The sequence below is a fragment of the Rhinoraja longicauda genome, chromosome 16 (genome assembly GCF_053455715.1).
Source record: "Rhinoraja longicauda isolate Sanriku21f chromosome 16, sRhiLon1.1, whole genome shotgun sequence".
NCBI lineage: Eukaryota > Metazoa > Chordata > Chondrichthyes > Rajiformes > Arhynchobatidae > Rhinoraja > Rhinoraja longicauda.
The window spans coordinates 4,331,195-4,354,952 of NC_135968.1; the positions used below are offsets into that span (position 1 = coordinate 4,331,195).

Sequence of the window (23,758 nt, forward strand, 5' to 3'; positions counted from 1 at the left end):
CGGGGGCTCTGTGGCTCCTCAGCCTGTGAACTCACGCTTGTTTAAACACCCCCCTTCACAACGCCATGTTCCTTTCCTCCCGGCCTTGGGTTACAATTTGCCCCTGTCCCTCGGTTATAGCATCGACAATAATGGACACAATCCTCCGTTAGTGTTCCGTTAGTGGTGTAACGGAAGCGCAAGGGTGTATTGTATCAGCAAATTCACACTGCGGAGAGTTCACCTGCTCCAAGTGTGGGAGGGATTCTCTCAGATATCCAATCTATTCACACACCAGAGTCCACACCAAAGTTCAACTGTGCTCAATGGTGGAATATTTAAACAGTGTAGCTGCAAGACACCGGTGCGGCAGTGGGTTCTGTGGTTACTGCTACTGCCCATCACGTCCAGGATGGAAAATGTTTAGAGGGATACGAGCCAAACGTCGGCAGTGGGGCTGGCATAGGTGGGGCATTTTGGTTGGCATGGACGAGTTGGTCTGATGGTGCTGTTTCCATGCTGTAAAACTGTGATTGAACTCTGGTCACAGGCACAGTTGGGCTCAGTTTCTGCTGATGTTAAAGACCCTTGTACTGTAATTGAGCTGGAGTTTAATATTCTGGATTCTGTGCAAAATAAATCGGTTCTAATGTAAATATAGTATCTTGAATCCTTAATTTCTATGACTCTAGAGTGATCCTGACCTACCATCTACCTCAGTGGAGACCATTGGACTATCTTTAATCAGTCTTTACTGGACTATATCTTGCACAAAGCATTATACCCTTTATCCCAGCGTTTCTCAACCAGGGTTCCCAGGAACCCTATGGTTCTGCAAGAGATCACAAGGAGTTCCGAGAGAAATAGTGATAAATATGTAAATGCATTTTGAGTCTTTTTTATGTTTTGCATTGTCAATAAACTTGAGAAAAAAAGTTATTTTTTGCTTAAACCAGTTATCAGAAAAATATATTATGTTTGCTTTATGAACTTTAAGTTTATGAAAGAGAAAGAAAGAGATTAATAAAGATATATAATCATTTTTATGTAGGGGTTCCCTGAGACATGAAAATTATTTCAAGGGTTCCTCAAGGGTAAAAAGGTTGAGAAACGCTGCTTTATCCTGTATGTATACACTGTGGACGGCTGGATTGTAATTATGTGTAGTTTTTTCGCTGGCAGGAGAGCACACAACAAAAAAGCTTTTAACTGTACCGCGGTACACATGACAATATTAAACTGAATTAAAAGTAATAAACTAAACTAATCTGCAAATCCCCTATTCTAACAACCGACAAAATTACCTGGGAAATGCATCAGCAGGTACAAGATAGAAATTCAGAACAGGACAATATGATTTCTGAATTCTGTAGAGATATTTCAGTGAAGGTACTCTCACTTTTGATTCTCACGGATCGGGTTGCTGAATAAAACTGTTGACTGCTGGTCCAGTGCATTACTGAGGGAGGGCTGCACAGTCATGATTTTCAGATGAATATTTAAACTGAGACCTTATTTACTCCATCAGTTGGACAGACAAGACCCCAGGCACTATTTTGAAGATGACCTGTGGTATTATCACCAGTATCCTGTTCAACATTTGCTCCTCAGTTATCACACAAATGTTTGTCTAATCGTCAGGGAGCTTACTGTGTATGAATTGATTGGCACCTTTCCTCCATAATAATGATGGGCACTGCATATCAAACATCTGTGCAGTGACAGAGTTTCTGCCTTACAGGGACCCGGGTTTGATCCTGACTACGGGTGCTATCTGTGTGGAGTTTGCACATTCTCCCTGTGACATGGGTTTTCTCTAAGTGCTCCAGTTTTCTCCTACACACTAAAGACATGCATGTTTGTAAGTTAATTGACTTCTGTAAATTGTCCCCGGTGTGTAGGATAGTACTAGTGTACTGGGTGATCACTAGTCAATGCGGACTCGGTAGCCTAAAGGGCCTATTTCCACGTTGCATCTCTAAAGTCTGAAAGATGAGCCCATTCCGCTGTTCCAGATGTCAACTTCTCTACATCGGCGAGACCAAACGCAGGCTTGGCGATCGTTTCGCTCAACACCTTCGCTCATTCCGCCTTAACCAACCTGAGCTCCTGGTGGCTCAGCACTTCAACTCCCCCTCTCACTCCCAGTCTGACCTTTTTGTCATGGGCCTCCTCCATTGTCAAAGTGAGGCCCACCGCAAATTGGAGGAACAGCACCTCATATTTCACTTGGGCAGCTTACACCCCAGCGGTATGAACATTGATTTCTCTAACTTTAGATATCTCCTCTGTCCCTCTCTTTCCCCTCCCCCTTCCCAGTTCTCCCTCTGCCTTCCTGTCTCCAACCACATCCGTTCTTTGTCCCACCCCCTCCCCTGTCATCAGTCGGAAGAAGGGTCTCAATCGAAACGTCACCCATTCCTTCTCTCCTGAGATGCTGCCTGACCCGCTAAGTTACTCCAGCATTTTGTGATACCATTCCTTTAAATACATACAGACTCTGAATTTGTGTCCCTCGACACAAATCTCATTCAGACGCAGAAGGTTTGGAAGATTTTAAGGGATTAATTCAGACCAACAATTGGCTCTTTGTACCAGATGTGGACTCAATACAAGAAAAAGGTACTGGAAATCTGTATCTAAAATAGATAGTGTCAGAAACACTTAGCAGATCAGATCGCTTTTGTGCTAGGAGAAACATAGTTTATTTCAGGTCAAGGATCTTTCATCAGAGTCTGAAGAAGGGTCTCGGCCCGAAATGTCACCCATTCTTTCTCTTCAAAGATGCTGCCTGTCCCGCTGAGTTACTCCAGCTTTTTGTGTCTATCCACATAAAAATAAAGATGGGAAGGAGCGGAAAGAAAAAAGGTTTGTAGGAGAATGTAGAAACAAACAACTGCAGATGCTTGCTAATACACAAAAGGTCACAAAGTGTTGGAATAACGCAGCGGGTCGGGCAACATCTCTGGAGAACAAGTCACTCAAGTGACCTGACCTGCTGAGTTGCTCCAGCACTTTGAGTCCTTTAAGGTTTGCAGAAGGGTGGATCGGTAAAGAGATTAAATCGCAGAAGGTTATGAATAAAAAATTAAATAATCTAAACTCACTATGGACCTTGAGAATTTACACATTTGTATCATTAACAACAATGTTTTTATTATATCTGTTGCTGTTACCCTTTCAGGCAGAGCAATCTAGCTGAGAATTTGCTATGTAAAATAAACTTCATTCAGTTATTTTCACAAATTATTTTGGCGCATCATTTCATTTTGGGCTACTCCACACACCGCTATTCCTGCACTCAATTCTGACAATTAAACAGTAGTTTTTAAAAAAAATAACATAGGTTTCGGATAGCTCAAAGGTGAACTAGGACTCATTGTTGCCATTCGGACCGCAATGGGTGACACATTGCCTGGGGAAGTAAACATACAGGTACAGCAGGCAATGAAGAAAGCCCCCGCCCCCCTGACATCAGTCTGAAGAAGGGTCTCGACCCGAAACGTCACCCATTCCTTCTCTCCCGAGATGCTGCCTGACCGGCTGAGTCACTCCAGCATTTTGTAAATAAGAAGAAAGCTAATGGCATGTTATCATATCATATCATATATATACAGCCGGAAACAGGCCTTTTCGGCCCTCCAAGTCCGTGCCGCCCAGCGATCCCCGTACATTAACACTATCCTACACCCACTAGGGACAATTTTTACATTTACCCAGCCAATTAACCTACATACCTGTACGTCTTTGGAGTGTGGGAGGAAACCGAAGATCTCGGAGAAAACCCACGCAGGTCACGGGGAGAACGTACAAACTCCTTACAGTGCAGCACCCGTAGTCAGGATCGAACCTGAGTCTCCGGCGCTGCATTCGCTGTAAAGCAGCAACTCCACCGCTGCGCTACCGTGCCGCCCTTCATTGCAAGAGGATTTGAGTTCAGGACCAAGGAGGTCCCACTACAGTTGTATACGGCACTGGTGGGACTGCTCTTGTAATTCTGTAATTCTGGTCTCCTAATTTAAGAAAGGACATTATTGCTATTGAGGGAGTACAGCGTAGGTTCACCAGGTTCATTCCCAGGATGGCAGGAATGACATACGATGAAAGAATAGGTCGACTGGGCTTGTATTCACTGGAATTTAGAAGAATGAGAGGGGATCTGATAGAAACATATAACATTTTTAAAGGATTGGACACGCTAGATGTAGGAAAAATGTTCCCGATGTTGGGGAAGTCCAGAACCAGGGATCACAGTTTAAGAATAAGGGTAGGGCATTTAGGACTGAGATGAGGAAAACCTTTTTTTCACCCAGAGTTGTGAATCTGTGGAATTCTCTGCCACAGAAGGCAGTGCAGGCCTTCACTGGATGTTTTCAAGAGAGTTAGATTTAGCTCTAACGGCTAAAGGAATCAAGGGACACGGGGAAAAAGCAGGAACGAGGTACTGATTTTAGATGATCAGCATGATCATATTGAATGGCGGTGCTAGCTGGAAGAGCCTACCCCTGCACCTACTTTTCTGTTTCTAATGCAGAGCTCTCCGGACTTGGTCACAACGGACCCGCGCTCGCAGCGTGGAATCCCCACGACGCGTCACAAATGCCCATAGACCCGCCCCCTTCCCACATCGTGATTGGTTGGAGGATCGGGGGCGGGGGGTGGCCCTTCGTCAAAAATCTGTCAATCAGGATAAATCACACTCACCTGGTCCCGCCCCTTCTACGCCCCGATTGGTTGGAGGACCGCACGGTCCTCCGAGGTGCCTCTTCCTCCTGATTGGCGCAGACCCGCTGACAATTAGGTCGAAGGAGACCGTTAAAAGAGCCGGGGCCAACAGCCGCTCTTGTTGCAGGTGGGACACGTTGGGGGGATCGAACAAAACACCATTTATACCGCCACAGAACAACCCCTGGCTCTGAGGGAACAAAGTGGCCCCGTTGCCCGAGTCCTCGCTGGCTGCTGGCCGTTCCCGCTCCCTCCGCCAGTTGCGCTCGAGCCGCGCTCTCCAACAACGGCCGGAGCTACAATGGTTCGATTGTGGATAGGGTGAGCAGTTTTAAATACTTGGGAGTCCGCATCGCAGAGGATCTGACGTGGGCAACGCACATTGCCGCACTGGTGGGTAAGGCTAAGCAGCGCCTTTACCACCTTAGACAACTGAGGAAATTCAGAGTGTCTCTGAAGATCCTTCATTGCTTCTACTCTGGGGCTGTAGAGAGCATCCTGTCCGGCAACATTACAGTCTGGTTTGGGAACAGCTCTGCCCAGGACAGGATGGCCCTGCAGAGAGTACCATGGGAACTACACTCATCCCCCTGCTGGACCTATACATCAGGAGGTGCAGATCCAGAGCAAGTAAGATCATGAGGGACCCCTGCCACCCCAGTAACAGACTGTTCCAGATGTTACGATCAGGCAAACGCCTCCGCTGTCACGCTGTGAAAACGGAGAGGATGAGACGGAGCTTCTTCCCACAGGCCATCAGGACTGTCAACTTTTATAACCCCAGAGACTAAATTTTTGTCGACACTAATAGTAACTTATTAACTTTATTTATATGCTGTAACTGTAATTCTTTTTGTGCACAACCCGCAGGCATTGCCACTTTCATTTCACTGCACATCGTGTATGTGTATGTGACAAATAAATTTGACTTGACTTGACTTGACTTGAGCTACCGGCTCCCAGCCTGCACCGCGGCGCCCCGCGCCCAGGGTCAGGTCCGTCATTTGTTGTCACACAGTGTGAAAACAGGCTCTTCGGCCAACCTGCCCAGACTGACAAACATGCCCCATCTACATGTTAGTTAGAACTCTAGGGGGTAGCGGAATCAAGGGATATGGGGAGAAGGCAAGCACAGGTTACTGATTGTGGATGATCAGCCATGATCACAATGAATGGCGGTGCTGGCTCAAAGGGCCAAATGGCCTCCTCCTGCACCTATTTTCTATGTTACATTACATTAGTCCCACCTGCCTGCGTTTGGCTCACATCCTTCAAAACCTTTCCTATCCATGTACCTGTCCAAGTGTCTTCTTTCCTTATCCGACACTCCTTTTCATCTCTTGCCTTTGTCTTCTCTGCATTCACTCTGGATCCTCCATCACTTTGTTCTTTGTTCACAACAGTGGATGTAAGTGCTCAGGGAAGGTGGTCATTGAGGCAATATTGACAGGCACTGCAATTATGCCAAGGGCTTTGATGGAGTAGAATTTGTCAAGCGTATTCAGGAAAGTTTCCTCGGGTAATATTTCGAGGGAAAAGCTCGATCTGAAAGTTAGGAATTGGACAGAGCAAGTTATTGGACAGAGCTATATGATCCTTTTGGGACCAGCAATTACATTTTTAGTTGGTTTAAAATAGTTATGGATAAGGACAGGGCCGGTTGGTCCACAAGTTGGGGCAAGGCTAACTTTGGTGGTATTAGATGAGAACTTGCAAAAGTTGATTGGAGTAGGTTGTGGTCAATGGGACATCTAGAAAACTAGATGCTTTTTCAAGTCCAATGGTGAAAGTGCAAGGTTAGCAGGTTCTTAAGAGGACAAGGAATCCTGGATGACAAGGGGAATTGAGACACTGGTCAGTTAAAAGGAGCTTGGATCAGCTACACTTTAGGCAGATGGGATCAAGTATATCCCTCGATGAGTTTAGGGGATTGAGGAGCATACCGCGGCACGGTAGCGCAGCGGTAGAGTTGCTGCTTTACAGCGAATGCAGCGCCGGAGACTCAGGTTCGATCCTGACTACGGGTGCTGCACTGTAAGGAGTTTGTACGTTCTCCCCGTGACCTGCGTGGGTTTTCTCCGAGATCTTCGGTTTCCTCCCACACTCCAAAGACGTACAGGTATGTAGGTTAATTGGCTGGGTAAATGTAAATATTGTCCCTAGTGGGTGTAGGATAGTGTTAATGTACGGGGATCGCTGGGCGGCACGGACTTGGTGGGCCGAAAAGGCCTGTTTCCGGCTGTATATATATGATATGATATGAAATCAAGAGGGCAAAAAGAGGGCATGTGATAGTTCTAGTAGATAAGATTAAGGAAAAAACAAAGATGTTTAGAGGAGTGGGCCCCTCAGGAAGTTTTCATATTGTCAGTGTGCAAACAGGCCTTTCGAACCAACTTGCCCATACTGCCCAACATGTCCCAGCTACACTAATACCACCTGTATTTGGTCCATATCCCTCCAAACCTGTCCTATCCATGTACCTCAGCGGGTCAGGCAGCATCTCAGGAGAGAAGGAATGGGTGACGTTTCCAGTCGAGACCCTTCTTCAGAAGAAGGGTCTCGACCCAAAACGTCACCCATTCCTTCTCTCCTGAGATGCTGCCTGACCCGCTGAGTTGCTCCAGCATTTTGTATCTACCGTCGATTTTAACCAGCATCTGCAGTATTTTTCCTACACTATCCATGTACCTGTTTAACTGCTTCTTAAACATTGGGATAGTCCCAGCCTCAACTACCTCCTCTGGCAGCTTGTTCCATACACCCACCACCCTTTGTGTGAAAAAGTTACTCCTCAGATTCCGATTAAATATTTTTCTCTTCACCGTAAACCTATGTTCTCTGGTACTCAATTCACCTACTCTGGGCAAGAGACTCTGTATCTACCCGATCTATTCCTCTGAATATTTTTATACACCTCGAAAAGATCACCCCTCATCTTCCAGCCTACTCAACCTCTCCGTGTAGCTCAGACCCTCTAGTCCTGGCAACATCCTCGTAAATCTTCTCTGTACCCTTTCCAGCTTGAGAGAGAATTAGTTTTAGCTCTGAGGGCTAAGGGAATCAAGGGACATGGGGAAATTAGCCAGAACGGGGTACTGATTTTGGATGATCAACCATTATCATATTGAATGGCAGTGCTGGCTCGAAGGGCCAAATGACCCACTCCTGCACCTATTTTCTATGTTACTATGGCATCTTCCCTGTACCATGGTGCCCTGAACTGAACGCAATACTCTAAATGAATTCTCACAAACGACTTATACAACAGCAACATGACCTCCCAACCTCTATTCTCAATACTCTGACTGATGAAGCCCAATGTATCAAAAGCCTTTTGACCACCTTATGTACCTGTGATTTGACCTTCAAGGTGCACCTGCCTCTGCTCTACAACACTCCACACAGCCCTACCATTCAGTTGAGGGAGGTACAAAAACAATGTTCAAAAGACATTTGGACAGGGTACATAGCTAGGAAAGGTTTAGACATATGGGCCAAACCAGGGCAAATGGGGTGAGCTGAGGTGAGGCATCTTGGTTGGCATGCACAAGTTGGGCCGAAGAGCCTGTTGCTGTGCTGTATGACTATCTCCCACGCCTCCCTACTCTATTCTCTTCTTTAGCATCCCACCCCCATTAGGTTCCACATTCCACCTTTATCTTCCAAATTCAACATTTCGTTTCCACTTTGTCTATTGTCTATCTATTGTCTATTGTTTACTACCAGCCAATGTTACTATCTCCACCAAACTCGATCAGCCCTCTTCATCTGCATCCACCGATCACTCACCAGCTCTTGCCCAACCCTTTCCCCTCAATTCTCATATGTCTTCTATCCTCTAGCCTGTCAGTCTAAAGAAGTGTCCCAACCCAAAATGTCACCTATTTCTCTCCTGACTAATGCTGCCTAATCTGTTGATGTTCCTGCAACACCTGGTTTTATTTTTAACTAAAGATTAAAGCATCTAGTCTTGTGTCTTCATTTTACTGCTCCTCTGTCAAATCTTCTCAAAACATGCCCATTTTGAAAAGGTTCTCCTCTGAGGGGAGAAGTGTGAGACCCTCTCTCTATGTGCCTCTTACGGCCCTCCAGCTCTTTCACCACAAGCTCATCAATCGAAAAAAAATGGTTCCCGACCCGAAAACATCGTCTTTCCATTTTCCTCCACAGATGTTGCCTGGCCCACTAACTCCCTCCAGGAGTTTGTTTTTTTTGGCTCAAGATTCCAACATCTACAATTTTTTGTGTCTTCCCTTTGTTCCTCCCACCCTCCCATTCTCTACAGCTTCACACACAACTGAGTACTCTCTGTCCAGAAAAAACGTTCTTGACTTGATTGAGACCTCAACTGCTTGGCTCCACAGATGCTGCTTGCCCTGCGATGCACTTTCATCTCTCTTTTTAAAATTACAGATTTACAGTACCTGAAGACTCCAAGGAGGCCATGGCCCTTTGCGCGGCTGAACTCAAGACCCAGACTGGTGGATCGTGGCTGCAGAGGGAGCATGCTGAGCCGGTCCCCCGTGGCTGAACGGAAGACCCGGCAGATCACGGCTTCGTGAGGAGCCCGCAGGGATGGTCCCCTGCTCGTCCCCCGAAGACCAGAGGAGGGAGCCAGTGTCGACAACGACATACAATGTGCAAGGCCGGTAAGAGAGGAGATGGAACCAGTGTCTGGCCCACCGCGCCCTCATGGTCTCCTGTGGGAGGTATCCGCAGGGAACAATGGTGGATGGGCAAGGAGAGGGACGTGGCGGCCAAGGAAAGAGATGGCTGGAGGCCCGCAGCAGCCTGGGACTTGCCTGGAACACGCACCACTCATAAGAATTGGAGCGTGGACTTTGAAAATGGCACCAAAGCATGCATGCAGGCTCAGTAAACTATTACTGTACACTTGTTAATCGAGGATCAGGGGTCTGGCAATACTCTACTTAATTGTTTGTAAGAAAAATAACTTCACTGTGTTCGCACTTCGCACATGTGACAGAAAAACCACCGTTAAACCCGGCAACTACAGGCAAGTTGGGAGGTGGTTCAAATGGAGCATAAATCTGGGAAGGACCAGTTGACTCCACCGCTCTCTCTTTCTATTGTACATTCCAGGTACCACAGTGGCATTAAGGGCTTTAGATGCAGTATTGAAAACAGAACGGATTTATTTTACTCAGATCCTGAAGATAACACTTTAGCTCAGTTACAGGGTTGTTAACATCAGTAGAAACAAACCCCGACTGTGCCCACTGAGCAGGGTTCAGTCCTGGGTGTGACGAGCAAAGGCAGTAACCGCAGAGTCCCAGACATGTGTCTCAGCAGCCATAAATATTTAAATATTCCACTTTGGAGCAGAGTTAAACTTTGTCCTCGGCGTGGACTCGCTGGTGTTTCTGCAGGTGGGATAACTGAGTGAAGGCCCTCTCGCACTCGGAGCAGGTGAACGGTCTCTCTCCGGTGTGAATCCTCTGGTGTGCCTGCAGGTTGGACAGCTGGGTGAAGCCCTTCCCGCACATGGAGCAGGTGAACGGCCTCTCCCCGGTGTGTATCCGCTGGTGCCTCAGTAGGATGGTTGAATGGGTGAAACCTTTCCCACAGACAGAGCAGGTGAAGGGCCTCTCCTCGGTGTGAATCCGCTGGTGAATCACCAGGTTGGTTGAGCGGCTGAACCTTTTCCCGCACTCGGAACAGGCGAATGGCCTCGCCCCAGAATGGACCTGTGACTGCTTCTCCGGGTCGGACGTCTGACCGACCTCTTTCCCAGATTCGAAGTCGGCGGAGGGTCTGCTGTGAATCTTCTGGTGCGTCTTGAGGTTGGACAACTGCGTGAATCCCCTCCCGCACTCGGAACAAGTGAAGGGCTTCTCCCCGGTGTGGATCCGTTTGTGCGCCTTCAGGTTGGACAACTGAGTGAATCCCTTCCCGCACACGGAGCAGGTGAACGGCCTCTCCCCAGTGTGAACCTGCCAATGTTTCTGCAGGTGTGACAATTGATTGAATCCCTTCCCGCACTCAGAGCAGCTGAACGGCCTCTCCTCGTTGAGAATCTGCTGGTGAATCAACAGGCCGGATGATGGACTGAATCCCTTCCCAGATTCGGAGCGTGGCGACTCCCTCTCCCCTTCCCCATTGTGAACCCGCCAGTGTTTCTGAAGGTGCGATAACTGATTGAATCCCTTCCCGCAGTCAGAGCAGGTGAATGGCCTCTCCCCGGAGTGAATCCGCTTGTGGGTCTGCAGCTGGGATAACTGGTTGAATCGCTTCCCACACTCAGAGCAGGTGAACGGCCTCTCCCCAGTGTGGATTCGCTGGTGAAGCATCAGGCTGGATGAGCGACCGAACCCCTTCCCGCACTCGGAGCAGGTGTAAGGCCTCTCCCCGGTGTGAATCCGCTGGTGCGTTCGCTGGTGGGACAGCCGATTGAATCCTTTCCCGCAGACGGAGCAGGTGAACGGCCTCTCCCCGGTGTGGATCCGCTGGTGGATCACTAGCCGGGACAGGCGACTGAAACCCTCCCCGCATTCGGAGCAAGTAAATGATTTCTCGCCAGTGTGACCCCGCTGGTGCCTCATCAGGCTGGCCGAGTGAGTGAAGCCCTTCCCACACTCGGCGCAGATGAACACCATCTTGCCGGTATGAATTGTCTGGTGCCTCATCATCCTGGTTGAATCAGTGAAGCGTTTCCCGCACTCGGTGCACGTGAAGGGCCTCTCCCTGGAGTGAAGGCGCTGGTGCGTTAACAGGGAGGAGGAGCGGGCGAATGTCTCCGAGCAAATGGAGCAGGTGAAGGGCCTCTCCCCAGTGTGCACACGCTGGTGCGTCAGCAGGTGGGCCGACCGGGTGAAGCCCTTCCCGCACTCGGAGCAGGTGAACGGCCTCTCCCCGCCGAGAGACTGCTGGTGTCTCTCCAGCTTGGCCGACTGAACGAATGCCTCTGCAGTCCCCGAGCCGGAGAGCACCCCCTGCCTGGAGTGAACCTGCTGGTGCCTCTGCAGCGTGGCCGACTGAGTGAAGCTCTTCCCGCACTCGGAGCAGGTGAACGTCCTCTCCCCCGTGTGGATCTTCTTGTGCCTCAGCAGCGTGGCTGACTGAGTGAATCCCTTCCCGCACTCGGAGCAGGTGAACGGCCTCTCCCCCGTGTGGATCTGCTGGTGCCTTAGCAGGATGGAGGAATTGGTGAATGCTTTGCCACACTCGGAGCAGGTGAACGGCCTCTCCCCGGTCTGGCCTCGTTGGCGCCTCGCCAGGTTACCGAACTTTCCCCCGCGGTTGGAATGGTGAAACTGATTCATTGCTGAGGAGACAAGCGTATTGTGAACAGCGGGGTAAATCAGCAAAGTCCTTTTGGAGGCAGGGTAATTCTCTTCCCCAAAGTTATTTATGATGCAGTCAGGTTGAGCAACTGTCTCCTTTACTATCAACACTTGATACTAATAAATCACTAAATAACTGCTCACCTTCTGGGGTGCTGATTATCAAAACCTCACGCACACAGAAGACGTGCTTGGTTTCTCTCATCTGTGAACTCAGGGATTTCTTCTCTGGCTGCACAGTGAATTAAAACTCTTTTCACACGGAGCTCTGCAACATCTCTCACTCAGCTGCCTCTGTCTCCAGAGCTTGACCGGTGACCACAAGCTTTGAAACCTTCAGACTGAGACAATCATTTATCCTTCAACGTCCATCGGTTGGTGACGTTCAGCTACCATTGAATCAAGCGACAGAGTCAGATTTTCATGATGTTTGGTTTGAGATTTTTGTCTGTAAATGTTCCTGTAATATCCTGTGAAAAAATTTTAATGGGCATCAGGAGAAAAATTGAGAGCAGATTATCCTTCACAGAGAGCAGAAGATGTACTGAGGAGGTGCTGCTTTTGCATCATGTTCTAGTCTGCTCTCCCAGACAAACGGACAGGATAACTCCAGCTCTTCCTCGATGATTCAGAGTTGGAGTTATCCTGATGTTCTGGGCACTACTTATCATTCACAAGTAGGCCATTTGGCCCTTCGAACCAGCACTGCCATTCAATGTGATCATGGCTGATCATCCACAATCAGTACCCCATTCCTGCTTTCTCCCTATATCCCTTGATTCCACTAGCCCCAAGAGTTCTATCTAATTCTCTTTTGAATGCATCCAGTGCTTTCTATGGCAGAGAATTCCACAAATTTTCAATTCTCTATGTGAAAAAGTTTTTCCTCATCTCAGTTCTAAATGGCTTACCCCTTATTCTTAAACTGTGGCACCTGGTTCTGGACTCCCCCAACATCGGGAACATGTTTGCTGCATCTAGCGTGTCTAATCCAATCCCTTAAGAATTTTACATGTTTCTCTTTTTACTTTGTAAATCAGCAGTTCCTTATTTCTGCATCTTATGTTTTTGTGTGTTTGTCATAGTCTCTGTGCCGATAATTGCTGCAAATGTAAATTTTCATTGTATCTACCACATCATATTTGTGCATGTGGCAATAAACCCAACTTGACCTCTCCATAAGGATATTAGTCTGATTCTGCTGGAATGCCACCTGTTGGTTTTAGGGCTGAGAATCTCTGATCTATTCAGATGGGACAGTCCTTACTCAAGTATGGCATTTAGCAGAACGTACCTACACAGAAATATTCCTCAAACACCAGTGCTTTGTTCCCTGACGTCCCATCTGGCAGGGCTGGAGTTGAATGAGCTGCCGGGCCCGTGAGGTTTCTTTTGTGCTCTTTCCTCTAACACTCATTCAGAAACATTCCTGCAAAAAATAGCAATCCTGCATTAAATTTATTGTTGCATACACAACAGTTAATGTTCCTTAAAATAAATAAGGTTCTTGCATCCATTCAGCAAAGATCCGTCCCTGAAATGCCCGAATGCAAGTCATGTCTAGCAATGTAATTTGGAGGAGAAAACGATGAGATGCAGGAGAAACTCAATTGAAAAAGTCAAACAAAAACTATAGATGCTGGAAAATTAAAATATAAGAAACAATATGTTGGACATATCCAGCACTTTGGTGGAAACAGAGCCGGGACAGTCCCAGTGCGAAGCCCCGCGGTATTTTTCTGGAGCTCGCACCGATTATTCTTCCGGCCGGTGGCTGCTCCCGGGGCCTCCCAGTTCCTCCAAGCTGTGACCCTCCGCTTCCGCTCGCTCACAGCCCTGCTTCCGCTCGCTCACGTCGGGCTGTCGGATCCCGCGCCTCCTCGTTCTCTGTTGTTCACAGCGCACACTCGGCAGCATCGTTCCAGGAGGAGCGGGCGGTTGCTATGACGTCGATTGGGCACTTTCCAGCGTGCGACGCTTTCTGGGTATACCCTCCGCCATTACAAAGCATTGTCAAGCTCGTCTTTGAATGCCCCGACAGAGTGAGCGTCCTGCAGCTCAGTGACAAGCACGTCGGCGCACCTGATACCGTTTCATAGCAACGAAAATTGCCGACTCCAGTTAATGCCCAGCAGGTCGGATAGGCGCAGGGAGCGCGAATGACTGTGCCAATGTTCCATGCGGATGTTTTCATATTTTTCACTGAATATATTCTGCACCATGGCCATTCAAAGCAATAATCCTCTTTGTGTTTCTGTCAGTGAATACTGCAGCTGCAGTCCCTTGTGAACACAGCGAGTTCCCAGGTGTTTTAAGTTCAGTACCTTCACGTGCATCAAGGTACAGTGAAAAGCTTTTTGTTGCATGCTGACCAGTCAATACCTGTCAACCTCAGCTTTAAAAAAACACAAAGACTTGGACTCTACAGCCGTCTGTGGCAATGAATTGCACAGATTCACCACCTGACATAATTCCTCCTCATCTCTTTTCTAAAGGTTCGTCTTGTTATTCTAAGTCTGTGCCTTATGGCCATAGACACTTCCAATAGTGGTGAGTTAGGGAGTCATCGAGAATGGAAACAACTTCTTTGTCCCATAAAACCGCCAATAAGACTTGGATGGGGGAGGGATGGAGAGAGGGGGGAGATGGAGAGATTACTTGAAGCTAGAGAAATCATGAATCATACAGCTGAGTTGAAAGCTGCCCAAGCGAAATATGAGATGCTGATTCCCCAATTTGGCCTCACTCTGACAATGGAGGAGGACCAGTATAGAAAGGTCAGTGTGGGAATGGGTAGGGGAATTAAAGTGTTTGGCAACCAGGAGATCAGGTAGGTCGAGGCAGACTAAGCGAAGGTGTTCAGCGAAACAATCGCCCAGTCTGCGTTTGATCTCGCCCATGTATAAGAGTCCACGCCTTGAAAAATGGATACAGAACACAGTTAGACAGAGTTGAGGGAGGAGTATAGGGACAGGTGTTGCATCTACTGCAGTTGCAGGGGAAAGGAAGCTGGGGAGAGGGTGGTTTTATTGCTGTTTATTCGTGAATTAGCTGCTACCTTTCCACTTTGCAATGTAGGGGACAACATATCTAACAATTCTCACTGTCCAGAAAGAGCCATTTAGCTCAACCCCACCTTCCAGCATTGGGTCCATTTATATTTAGGTACATATCCAAGAGCTTTTTAAATGTGAAGAGGGTTCCTGCCTCTCTCTACCTGACGAGGAGCAGGTTTCAGGCACCTCACATTCTGTGGCGGAAGAAGCTTTTTTTATCTCCTTTCTATTGCATCTGCCATTTTAAAAAATCTCCTCTCTAATGGTTCTGCCAACATCACAGCTCCATCCAAAACCACAAGAAATTGCAGAGAGAGAGTTGTGGACATAGCCCAGACCATCACGCAAGCCAACTTCCCTTCCATTGACTTCATCTACACTACACCACGCTGCCTCAGCAAGGCCACCAGCATAATCAATGACCAGTTTTACCCGTCACTCCCAATTCTTCCCTTTCCTATCAGGCTAGAGTTTGAAAACTCATACCTCCAGATTCTAACATAAGTTTGAAAACTCATACCTCCAGATTCAGGGACAGCTTCTTCCCAGCTGCTATCAGGCAACTGAACTGTCCTATTACTAACTAAAGAGTGGTCCTAACCTCTCACCTACAGTGCCCTCCATAATGTTTGGGACAAAGACCCATCATTTATATATTTGCCTCTGTACTCCACAATTTGCGATTTGTAATAGAATTTTTTTAATGTGGTTAAAGTGTACATTGTCAGATTTTATTAAAGGGTATTTTTAAACATTTTGGTTTCACCCTGTAGAAATTACAACTGTGTTATACATAGTCCCCCCCATTTCAGGGCACCATAATGTTTGGGACAGAGCAGTGTCATTTAAATGAAAGTAGTCATGTTTAGTATTTTGTTGCATATCCTTTGCATGCAATGACTGCTTGAAGTCTGCAATTCATGGACATCACCAGTTGCTGGATGTCAACCAAAATGTATAAAAATGGCCTTTATTAAAATCTGACAATGTGCACTTGAACCACATGTGATTTTTTTCTATTACAAATCTCAAACTGTGGAGTAAAGAGGCAAATAAATAAATGATGGGTCTTTGTCCCAAACATTATGGAGGGCACTGTGCCTAATTGGAGACCATCAGAATTTTTAGTTAGTTTTAGTTTAGTTCATTGTCACATGTACCGAGGTACAGTGAAAAGCTTTTTGTCGCATGCCAGCCAGTCAGCAGAAAAACAATACATGATTACAATCAATCCATTTACTGGATCGATACATGATAATCATAGTTAAAGTAAGAAATGCTGCTGTAGGAATACAAATTTAAGAGTGTGGAGCTATTATGGGTTTGTAGATCTGTTGCTGTGGCTAGCATGCCATCTTGGATGCAGGGAACTGTATTTCATCAGACTTTACTGGACTTTATCTTGCATTGAATGTTATAACCGTTATCCTGTATCTGTACACTGTGGACAGACGCAAGACCTGACACTATTTTGAAGATGAACCAAGGTATTATCCCCAGTGTCCTGCCCAATATTTGCTCCTCGTACAAATGTTCATCTGATCGACTTCAATGCAGAGATGGACGCTGCATATCACTCTCTGCTTAAAAGTGAATTGAGTCTAACTTTTGGCTGCCTCACACAAACCTAACAAGCCAAAGGTACATGTTTCATCTGCGCAAGTAGGGTTGGGAATGTTTGAAAAATGGCAAATCCAATGTTATTCATTTCTATTTATCATTATTCAAACAATTTATTTACACAAAAGGTCTTTTATAGCTTTCAGAAAATCTATTTCCATTATAATAATAATAATAATAATAATATTCATTTATTGTCATTGCAACGAGTCCTTTCAGGCAGAAGATTGCAGCTCGGAACTTGCTTTGTAAAATAAATCTGGTTATTTTACTCGTTACTTTGAAGCATAATTTTGATGAGGGATTCCCCACACCCCCAACACTGCACTCATATTCTAACAATTAAATCCCATTAAGATGAAGGCGCAGACACAGGTTCGGGTTCCTTTCGGACATCTCAAAAGGAGGGGGAGGAGGGGAGTTAAAGTTAAAGATAAACCAGGAAACGTTGCTGCCATTCCTGGCCGCAGTGGGTGACACATTGCCTGGGGAAGGGGCAACGAAGAGGCTCCGGAACGGTCACTGCGAAGACGCGTCACAATCGCCCCTTGTCCCGTCGCTTTCCCTCGTTCTGATTGGTTGGAGGACCCCACGGTCCTCCGGCGTGATACCCCCCCCCCCCCCTGATTGGCGCAGAGCCGCCGTCAGGACGCGGAGGGCAGGCAGTTCGAAGAGCCTTTGCAGGTGGGAGCAGTATTGCAGTGCTAATTGTTTAGGTGCCGGAGCTGTCACTGGTGCCAGAGCAGCCACTGTTAAATTCCCCACTAGTTAACATTCCCCGCTGTTTATTTTTTTATTTTTTTACAGAGGTGCCGGAGCGGCGCTCCGTGAGCTCTGGCAGCACTGCATCCCTGGGTGAGAGAAAGTGGGGACTCGAACAAAACGCCATTTACATTGTGACAGAACAACCCCATGGGTCGGAGGGAACAATGTCCCCGCTCCCCCCACTGACCGCTCCGCTCCCGTTCTCTCCGTCACTGCGCTCAAGTCACGCTCTCCAACTGTCGGCGCGGCCGGCTCCCAGCCTGCACCACGCCTACGCACTGGGTCAGGTCGCCCAGAGACGTCATAGAAACTGGGGCTGCAGGAGTAGGCCATTCGGCCCTTCGAGCCACCACCACCATTCATTGTGATCATGGCTGATGATCATCCACAATCAGTAACCTGTGCCTGCCTTCTCCCCATATCCCTTGATTCCACTAGCCCCGAGAGCTCTATCTAACTCTCTAATTCATCCAGTGAATTGGCCTCACATTTATTTACATTATACTGCATCTGCCCACTCACTCAACCTGTCCAAGTCACCCTGCAACCTCCTAACATCCTCTTCGGAGTTCACACTGCCACCCAGCTTTGTATCATCCACAAACTTGCTAGTGTGACTTCTAATTCCATCACCCAAATCATTAATATATATTGTAAATAGTTGCGGCCCCAGCACCGAGCCTTGCGGCACTCCACTCACCACTGCCTGCCATTCTGAAAAGGACCCGCTTATTCCTACTCTTTGCTTCCTGTCTGTCAACCAATTCTCTATCCATGTCAATACCCTACCCCCAATACCATGTGCTCTAATTTTGCTCACCAACCTCACGTGTGGGACCTTATCAAAGGCTTTCTGAAAGTCTAGATACACTACATTCATTGGCTCGCCTTCATCAATTTTACTTGTCACATCCTCAAAAAATTCCAGAAGATTAGTCAAGTAGGATTTCCCCTTCATAAATCCATGCTGACTTGGACCATTCTTTTACTGCTATCCAAATGCACCGTTATTACCTCTTTAATAATTGACTCCAGCATCTTCCCCACCACCGATGTCAGGCTAACTGGTCTATAATTCCCAGTTTTCTCTCTCGCTCCTTTCTTGAAAAGTGGGATAACTAGCTACCCTCCAATCCACAGGAACTGACCCTGAATCTATTGAACATTGGAAAATGTTCACCAATGCGTCCACGATTTCTAGAGCCACCTCCTTTAGTATCCTGGGATGCAGACCATCAGGCCCTGGGGATTTATCAGCCTTCAGTCCCATCCATCTACCCAATACTATTTCTCGCCACATGCAAATTTCTTTCAGTTCCTCTGTCTCCCTAGATCCTCTGTCCTCTAGTACATCTGGGAGATTGTTTGTGTCTTCCTTAGTGAAGACAGATCCGAAGTACCTGTTCAACTCTTCCACCATTTCCTTGTTACCCATAATAATTTCACCCGTTTCTGCCTTCAAGGGGCCCACATTTCTCTTTACAGAATACAGAATAGCTTTATTTGTCATTCATTTTACTAATTTTTTTCTCTTATTCTTGGCCAGTTTCGCTTCGTACCTCATCTTTTCAGCCCAAATTGCCTTTTTTGCTACCTTCTGTTGTCCTTTGAAAGTTGCCCAATCCTCTGGCTTCCCGCTGCTCTTTGCTATGTTATACATCTTTTCTTTTAGTTTTATTCCATCTCTAACTTCCCTTGTCAGCCTCATACTCCCCTTAGACAAAGTGACGTCGCCGTCCCGCACCCCTTTTGACCTCACCCAGAGGCCACGTGTTCCCGCTCCACCAACGGTGGCCGCCCGGGCCGGGAGGCGGGTTGCTATGCAACCTCCGTTAAGCGGCGCCCGGGCCTCCAGACCCACACTGTCTGGAGCTAAAATGTTGGAAACCTAGAGTGTTGGGACCTAAACTGTCAGGACCTACAATGTAGGGGCCCACAGTGTCGGGGCCCACAGCACACCCCAGGCCTAATACGGGACAAGGGCAGTCCCATGCAGGACAAAACAATTTAACCCAAAATACAGGACAGTTGGCAACCAAACCGAAACGGCCTACCCCTTATTCTTAAACTGTGACCCCTGGTTCTGGACTCCCCCAATATCGGGAACATTTTTCCTGCATTTAACCTGTCCAACCCTTAAGAATTTTATATGTTTCCATAAGAACCCTTCTCATCCTTCTAGATTCCAGTGAATGTAAGCCCAGTCGATTCATTCTTTCTTCATATGTCAGTCCCGCCATCCCGGTAATTAACCTGGTGATGAACATACGCTGCACTCCCTCAGTAGCAAGGATGTCCTTCCTCAAATTAGGAGACCAAAACTGCACACAATACTCCAGGTGTGGTCTCACCAGGGTCCTGTACGAGTTTTTGGATCTCCTTGTTCCTATACTCAATCCTTCATCCCCTCTCATAGATTGGGGATGGGGTAGGTTGTATAAAACCATAAAGACATAGGAGCAGAATGAGGCCATTCAGCCCATCGAGTCTACTCCGCCATTCGATCATGGTTGATCTATTTTTCCCTGTCAACCTCATTCTCTTGATCCCATCAATCTCAAGATCCCATCAATCTCTGTTATAAAAAATACTCAATGACTTGGCCTCTATCACTGTCTGTGGCAATGCGGCTATCTGCCTGGCAAAAAAAATCTCCTTTGCCCATATTGACCTACCACTCTTTGTCCTGCCTCAACCTTTTTTGAGCTTTTATGTCCCCCCCCCACTCCCACCCACCCATACAATATCTTAAGAAGGGTCTTGACCTGAAACACAACTTATCCATGTTCTCCAGAGACTGCCTGACCTGCTTAATTATTCCAGAACTGTGTGTCCTTTAATGAATTCCAGATTCACCACCCCCTGGCTGAAGAAATTCCTCCTTATCTCCATTCGAAACGTATATGTCCTTTTATTCTGAGGGTGTGCCCTCTGGTTCTATACTCTCCCATTACTGGAAGCATCCTCTAGGCCTTTGGAACTAGGCCTAAGTGTTCCACTAGGATCCTTAGTGGAACTATGGAACGGCCTGAGGTTCTGGGAGGGACATACAGGATGGGGCTTTCTTTTCTGTAGAACATGATGGAAACATCTCCTATCCATGTTCTCTGGAAACAGGGTGAGGCGTGGGAGACTGAGCTGTAACCTTACAGAGAAGTCTTTAAAATTAAAGGGAATGGTCACAGATCATTGGTACATTATTGTAATAACAAGGAACTGCAGATGCTGGTTTATACCAAAAAATGACACAAAATGCAGTACTTTTAAAAAATATATAAAAAATGTGCTTTATTGTACATATATTTGTTGTTGTTTTAGAACCCAATATGCTCATAAAGCTGTTCCATTTCATATCTGGCACATATGACAAGTAAACACTCTTGAATCTTACCTCATGCAACCTATCTCATTTGGGGAGTCACGATTTCTATACTGTGGAGAGGATTCGCCTTGTCGATCTTGATTATCTTAGTATGATTTGACTTGCTCGATAAGGGGTGCAAAGGATTTAGTTTCATGGGGTTTAATCTGCGACTAATGTCTCCATCTTCCTATGGCTCGTCATTGCACAAAGAACTGCAGGTGCTGGTTTACACAAAAAAGACACAAAGTGACTTTTTTTAATGAACCAGCATCTGCAGTTCCTTGTTTCTATTTTTACTGTTCCACTGTGAAATCTCCTCAAAGTATGCCTTCTTGGAGGAAGTTCTCATCCTCTCTGACGGGAGTTCTTTGGGACCCTCTCTCATTGCTCCCCCTCTGTGATTCCTGCTGCTGGCAGTCTGAGAAAGGATTCCAAACCGAAACATCATCTATCAATGTTCTCCAGAGATGCTGCCCGACCCTCTGAGGTATTCTGGCATTTATATCTTTTTTTTTTAAAGGGGAAAAGCTTCAAAAATGATTTGTATCCCTCAGTCCGTCCCCTTTCAAGTTTCCCCACTCCAAGGAAAACAAACCCATATGAAGACACAAAGTGCTGGAGTGACTCAACAGGTCAGGCAGAATCTCTGGAGAACGTGCATGGGTGATGTTTCAGGTAGAGGCCCCAGACCCTTCTTCAGACTGTTTCAATAATCAGTCAGCTTCATCAGTCTTTTTCTATGGAACGCCAGAGGTTGTGACAAAACTTGATAGAAGTATAAGAAATGATGGGAGACATAAAGAGTTTAGACAGTCAGAACCAGAGATGCTGCCTGACCCGCTGAGTTACTCTAACACTCTATGTCTTTTTCTGTCATCACGGTGGCACAGCGGTAGAGTTGCTGTTTTACAGCACAAGAGAGCTGGATTCGTTCCTGATTATAGGTGCTGTCTGTACGAGTCCAGGGCAGTACAGTGGCGTAGCATGGTTAAATCCTGACCTCGGGTGCTGTCTGTGTGGAGTCTATGCGTTCTACTTGTGACCGCATGGGTTTCCTCGCACATTCCAAAGACATGCGGATTTGTTGGTTAATTGGCCTCTGTAAATTACCCCTAGTCTGCAGGGAGTGGGTGAGAAAGTGGGATTACATAACACTAGTGTGAACCGATGATCGATGGTCGGCGTGGACTCGGTGGGCCAAAGAGCCTGTTTCAACACTGTAACTAAACTCCAAACCCGGGAGTGATGAACAGCAGCAGTAACTGCAGAATTCAACAAATTCACACAATCCGTTTAATTTTTATCCTCGGTGTGAATCTGCTAATTTCTCTGCAGGTGTGTTGAGTGATTGAATCCCTTCCCATTCTTGGAGCAGGTGAACGGCCTCTCCCTGGTGTGAGTTTGCTGGGCTGTCACCAAAGGCACCAGATGGCAGAAGCCTTCCCCACATATTTGATCAGATGAAAGAAAACCACACACAAAGTGCTGGAGTAACTCAGCGAGTGAGGCAGCATCTGCGGAAGAAATGGACGTTTCGTATCAGGACCCTTCTTTAGATTAAGGGGGAGGGGGACGGCGAGAACGATGGGGGACCCGGCGGAGTGGGGTTCCTAACCACCATGAACAGAGGGGGGGGGCAGCCTGCTGCCACGTGCGATGGCAGGCAGAAGATAGCCTTGAACCTTTCAAGTTTGGTATTGTCAAGCTTGAAAGGGTTCAGAAAAGATTTACGAGAATGTTGCCAGGACTAGAGGGTGTGAGCTCTGGGGAGAGGTTGAGTAGGCTGGGTCTCTATTCCATGGAGCGTAGGAGGATGAGGGGAGATCTTCTAGAGGTATACAAAATCATGAGGAATAGTCTTTTACCCAGAGTAGGAGGAATCAAGGACCATAGGTTCAAGGTGAAGGGGAAAAGATTTAATAGGAATCCAAGGGGTAACTTTTTCACACAGAGGGTGGTGGGAATATGGAACATGCTGCCAGAGGAGGTAGTTGAGGCTGGGACTATCCCATCGTTTAAGAAAAAGTTGGACAGGTATATGGATAGGACGGGTTTGGAGGGATATGGACCAAGCGCAGGCAAGTGGGACTAGGGTACCTGGGACATGTTGGCGAGTTGGGCCGAAGAGCCTGTTTCCACACTGTATCACTCTATAACTCTCTAGGACTGTTTGGTGAATCTTTGTAGCTTCATCGGCACCAGAAACGTGGCGACACTTGTGCACTGCCTAGGTGAAGTCTGCTGTACGATTTTATTGGTTGTGTGCAAAACAAAGCATTTCTCTGTATCTGGGTATACATGACAATAACGTATCACTGATCATTGAATTGAAGGAAGGTCCGGATCCAAACCGTTGTCTGTCCATTTGATCCATGGATGCTGCCTGACCCGCTGAGTTTGTCCGGCACATGTTTTGCTCAATATTCAGACATCTGCAGTTCCTTGTCTTCAGAACCAGATGAGTGGTTTCTCCCCACAGTGCATCACCAGGTACGATGCCCGAGTTTATCCATCCCCTCGCGTGGAAGCAGATGAATGACCTCTATTTGTTGTGAATGACCAAGCCTTTCTTCCAAGAACGTGGGTAAAGGAAATGAAGAAGAAATGAACAACCTCTCACCAGGTAGTAGAAACAAAGAACTGCAGATGCTGGTTCATACCAAAGATCGACTCAAAATGCTGGAGGAACTCAGCGGGTCAGGCAGCATCTCTGGAGAAAATGGGATAGGTGACATTTCGGGTAGGGACCCTTCTGCAGGCAAAGTAGGAGGTGGGGTGGGTGGGAGGGTGGATGGTGAATAGCTCGAGGTGAGAAAAGATCAGGGCCGTCAATAGCATGGCTGTTAATGTCCTTCACCTCATATTGCGCTTGGGTAGCTTCCAATCCAGCGGTATGGACGTTAATGTGTAGGAAGGAACTGCAGATGCGGGTTTAAAGTGAA

The 23,758-nt window shown here is 47.1% G+C and overlaps 1 protein-coding gene across 1 annotated transcript in view; it reads right to left on the reverse strand.

The window, feature by feature from the left end:
• The window catches only part of LOC144601459 (uncharacterized), a 41,410-nt gene that overhangs the window by 17,013 nt on the left and 639 nt on the right, over positions 1-23,758 (reverse strand). Inside the window, exons 2-6 of the mRNA XM_078413597.1 lie at positions 13,306-13,440; positions 12,156-12,481; positions 10,062-11,992; positions 9,187-9,407; positions 4,684-5,000 (exon numbers count right to left, since the gene is read on the reverse strand). Coding sequence (XP_078269723.1) covers positions 4,684-5,000; positions 9,187-9,407; positions 10,062-11,992; positions 12,156-12,216 — 2,530 coding nt within the window. The 5' untranslated portion in view covers positions 12,217-12,481; positions 13,306-13,440. The remainder of the gene's footprint in view (positions 1-4,683; positions 5,001-9,186; positions 9,408-10,061; positions 11,993-12,155; positions 12,482-13,305; positions 13,441-23,758) is intronic.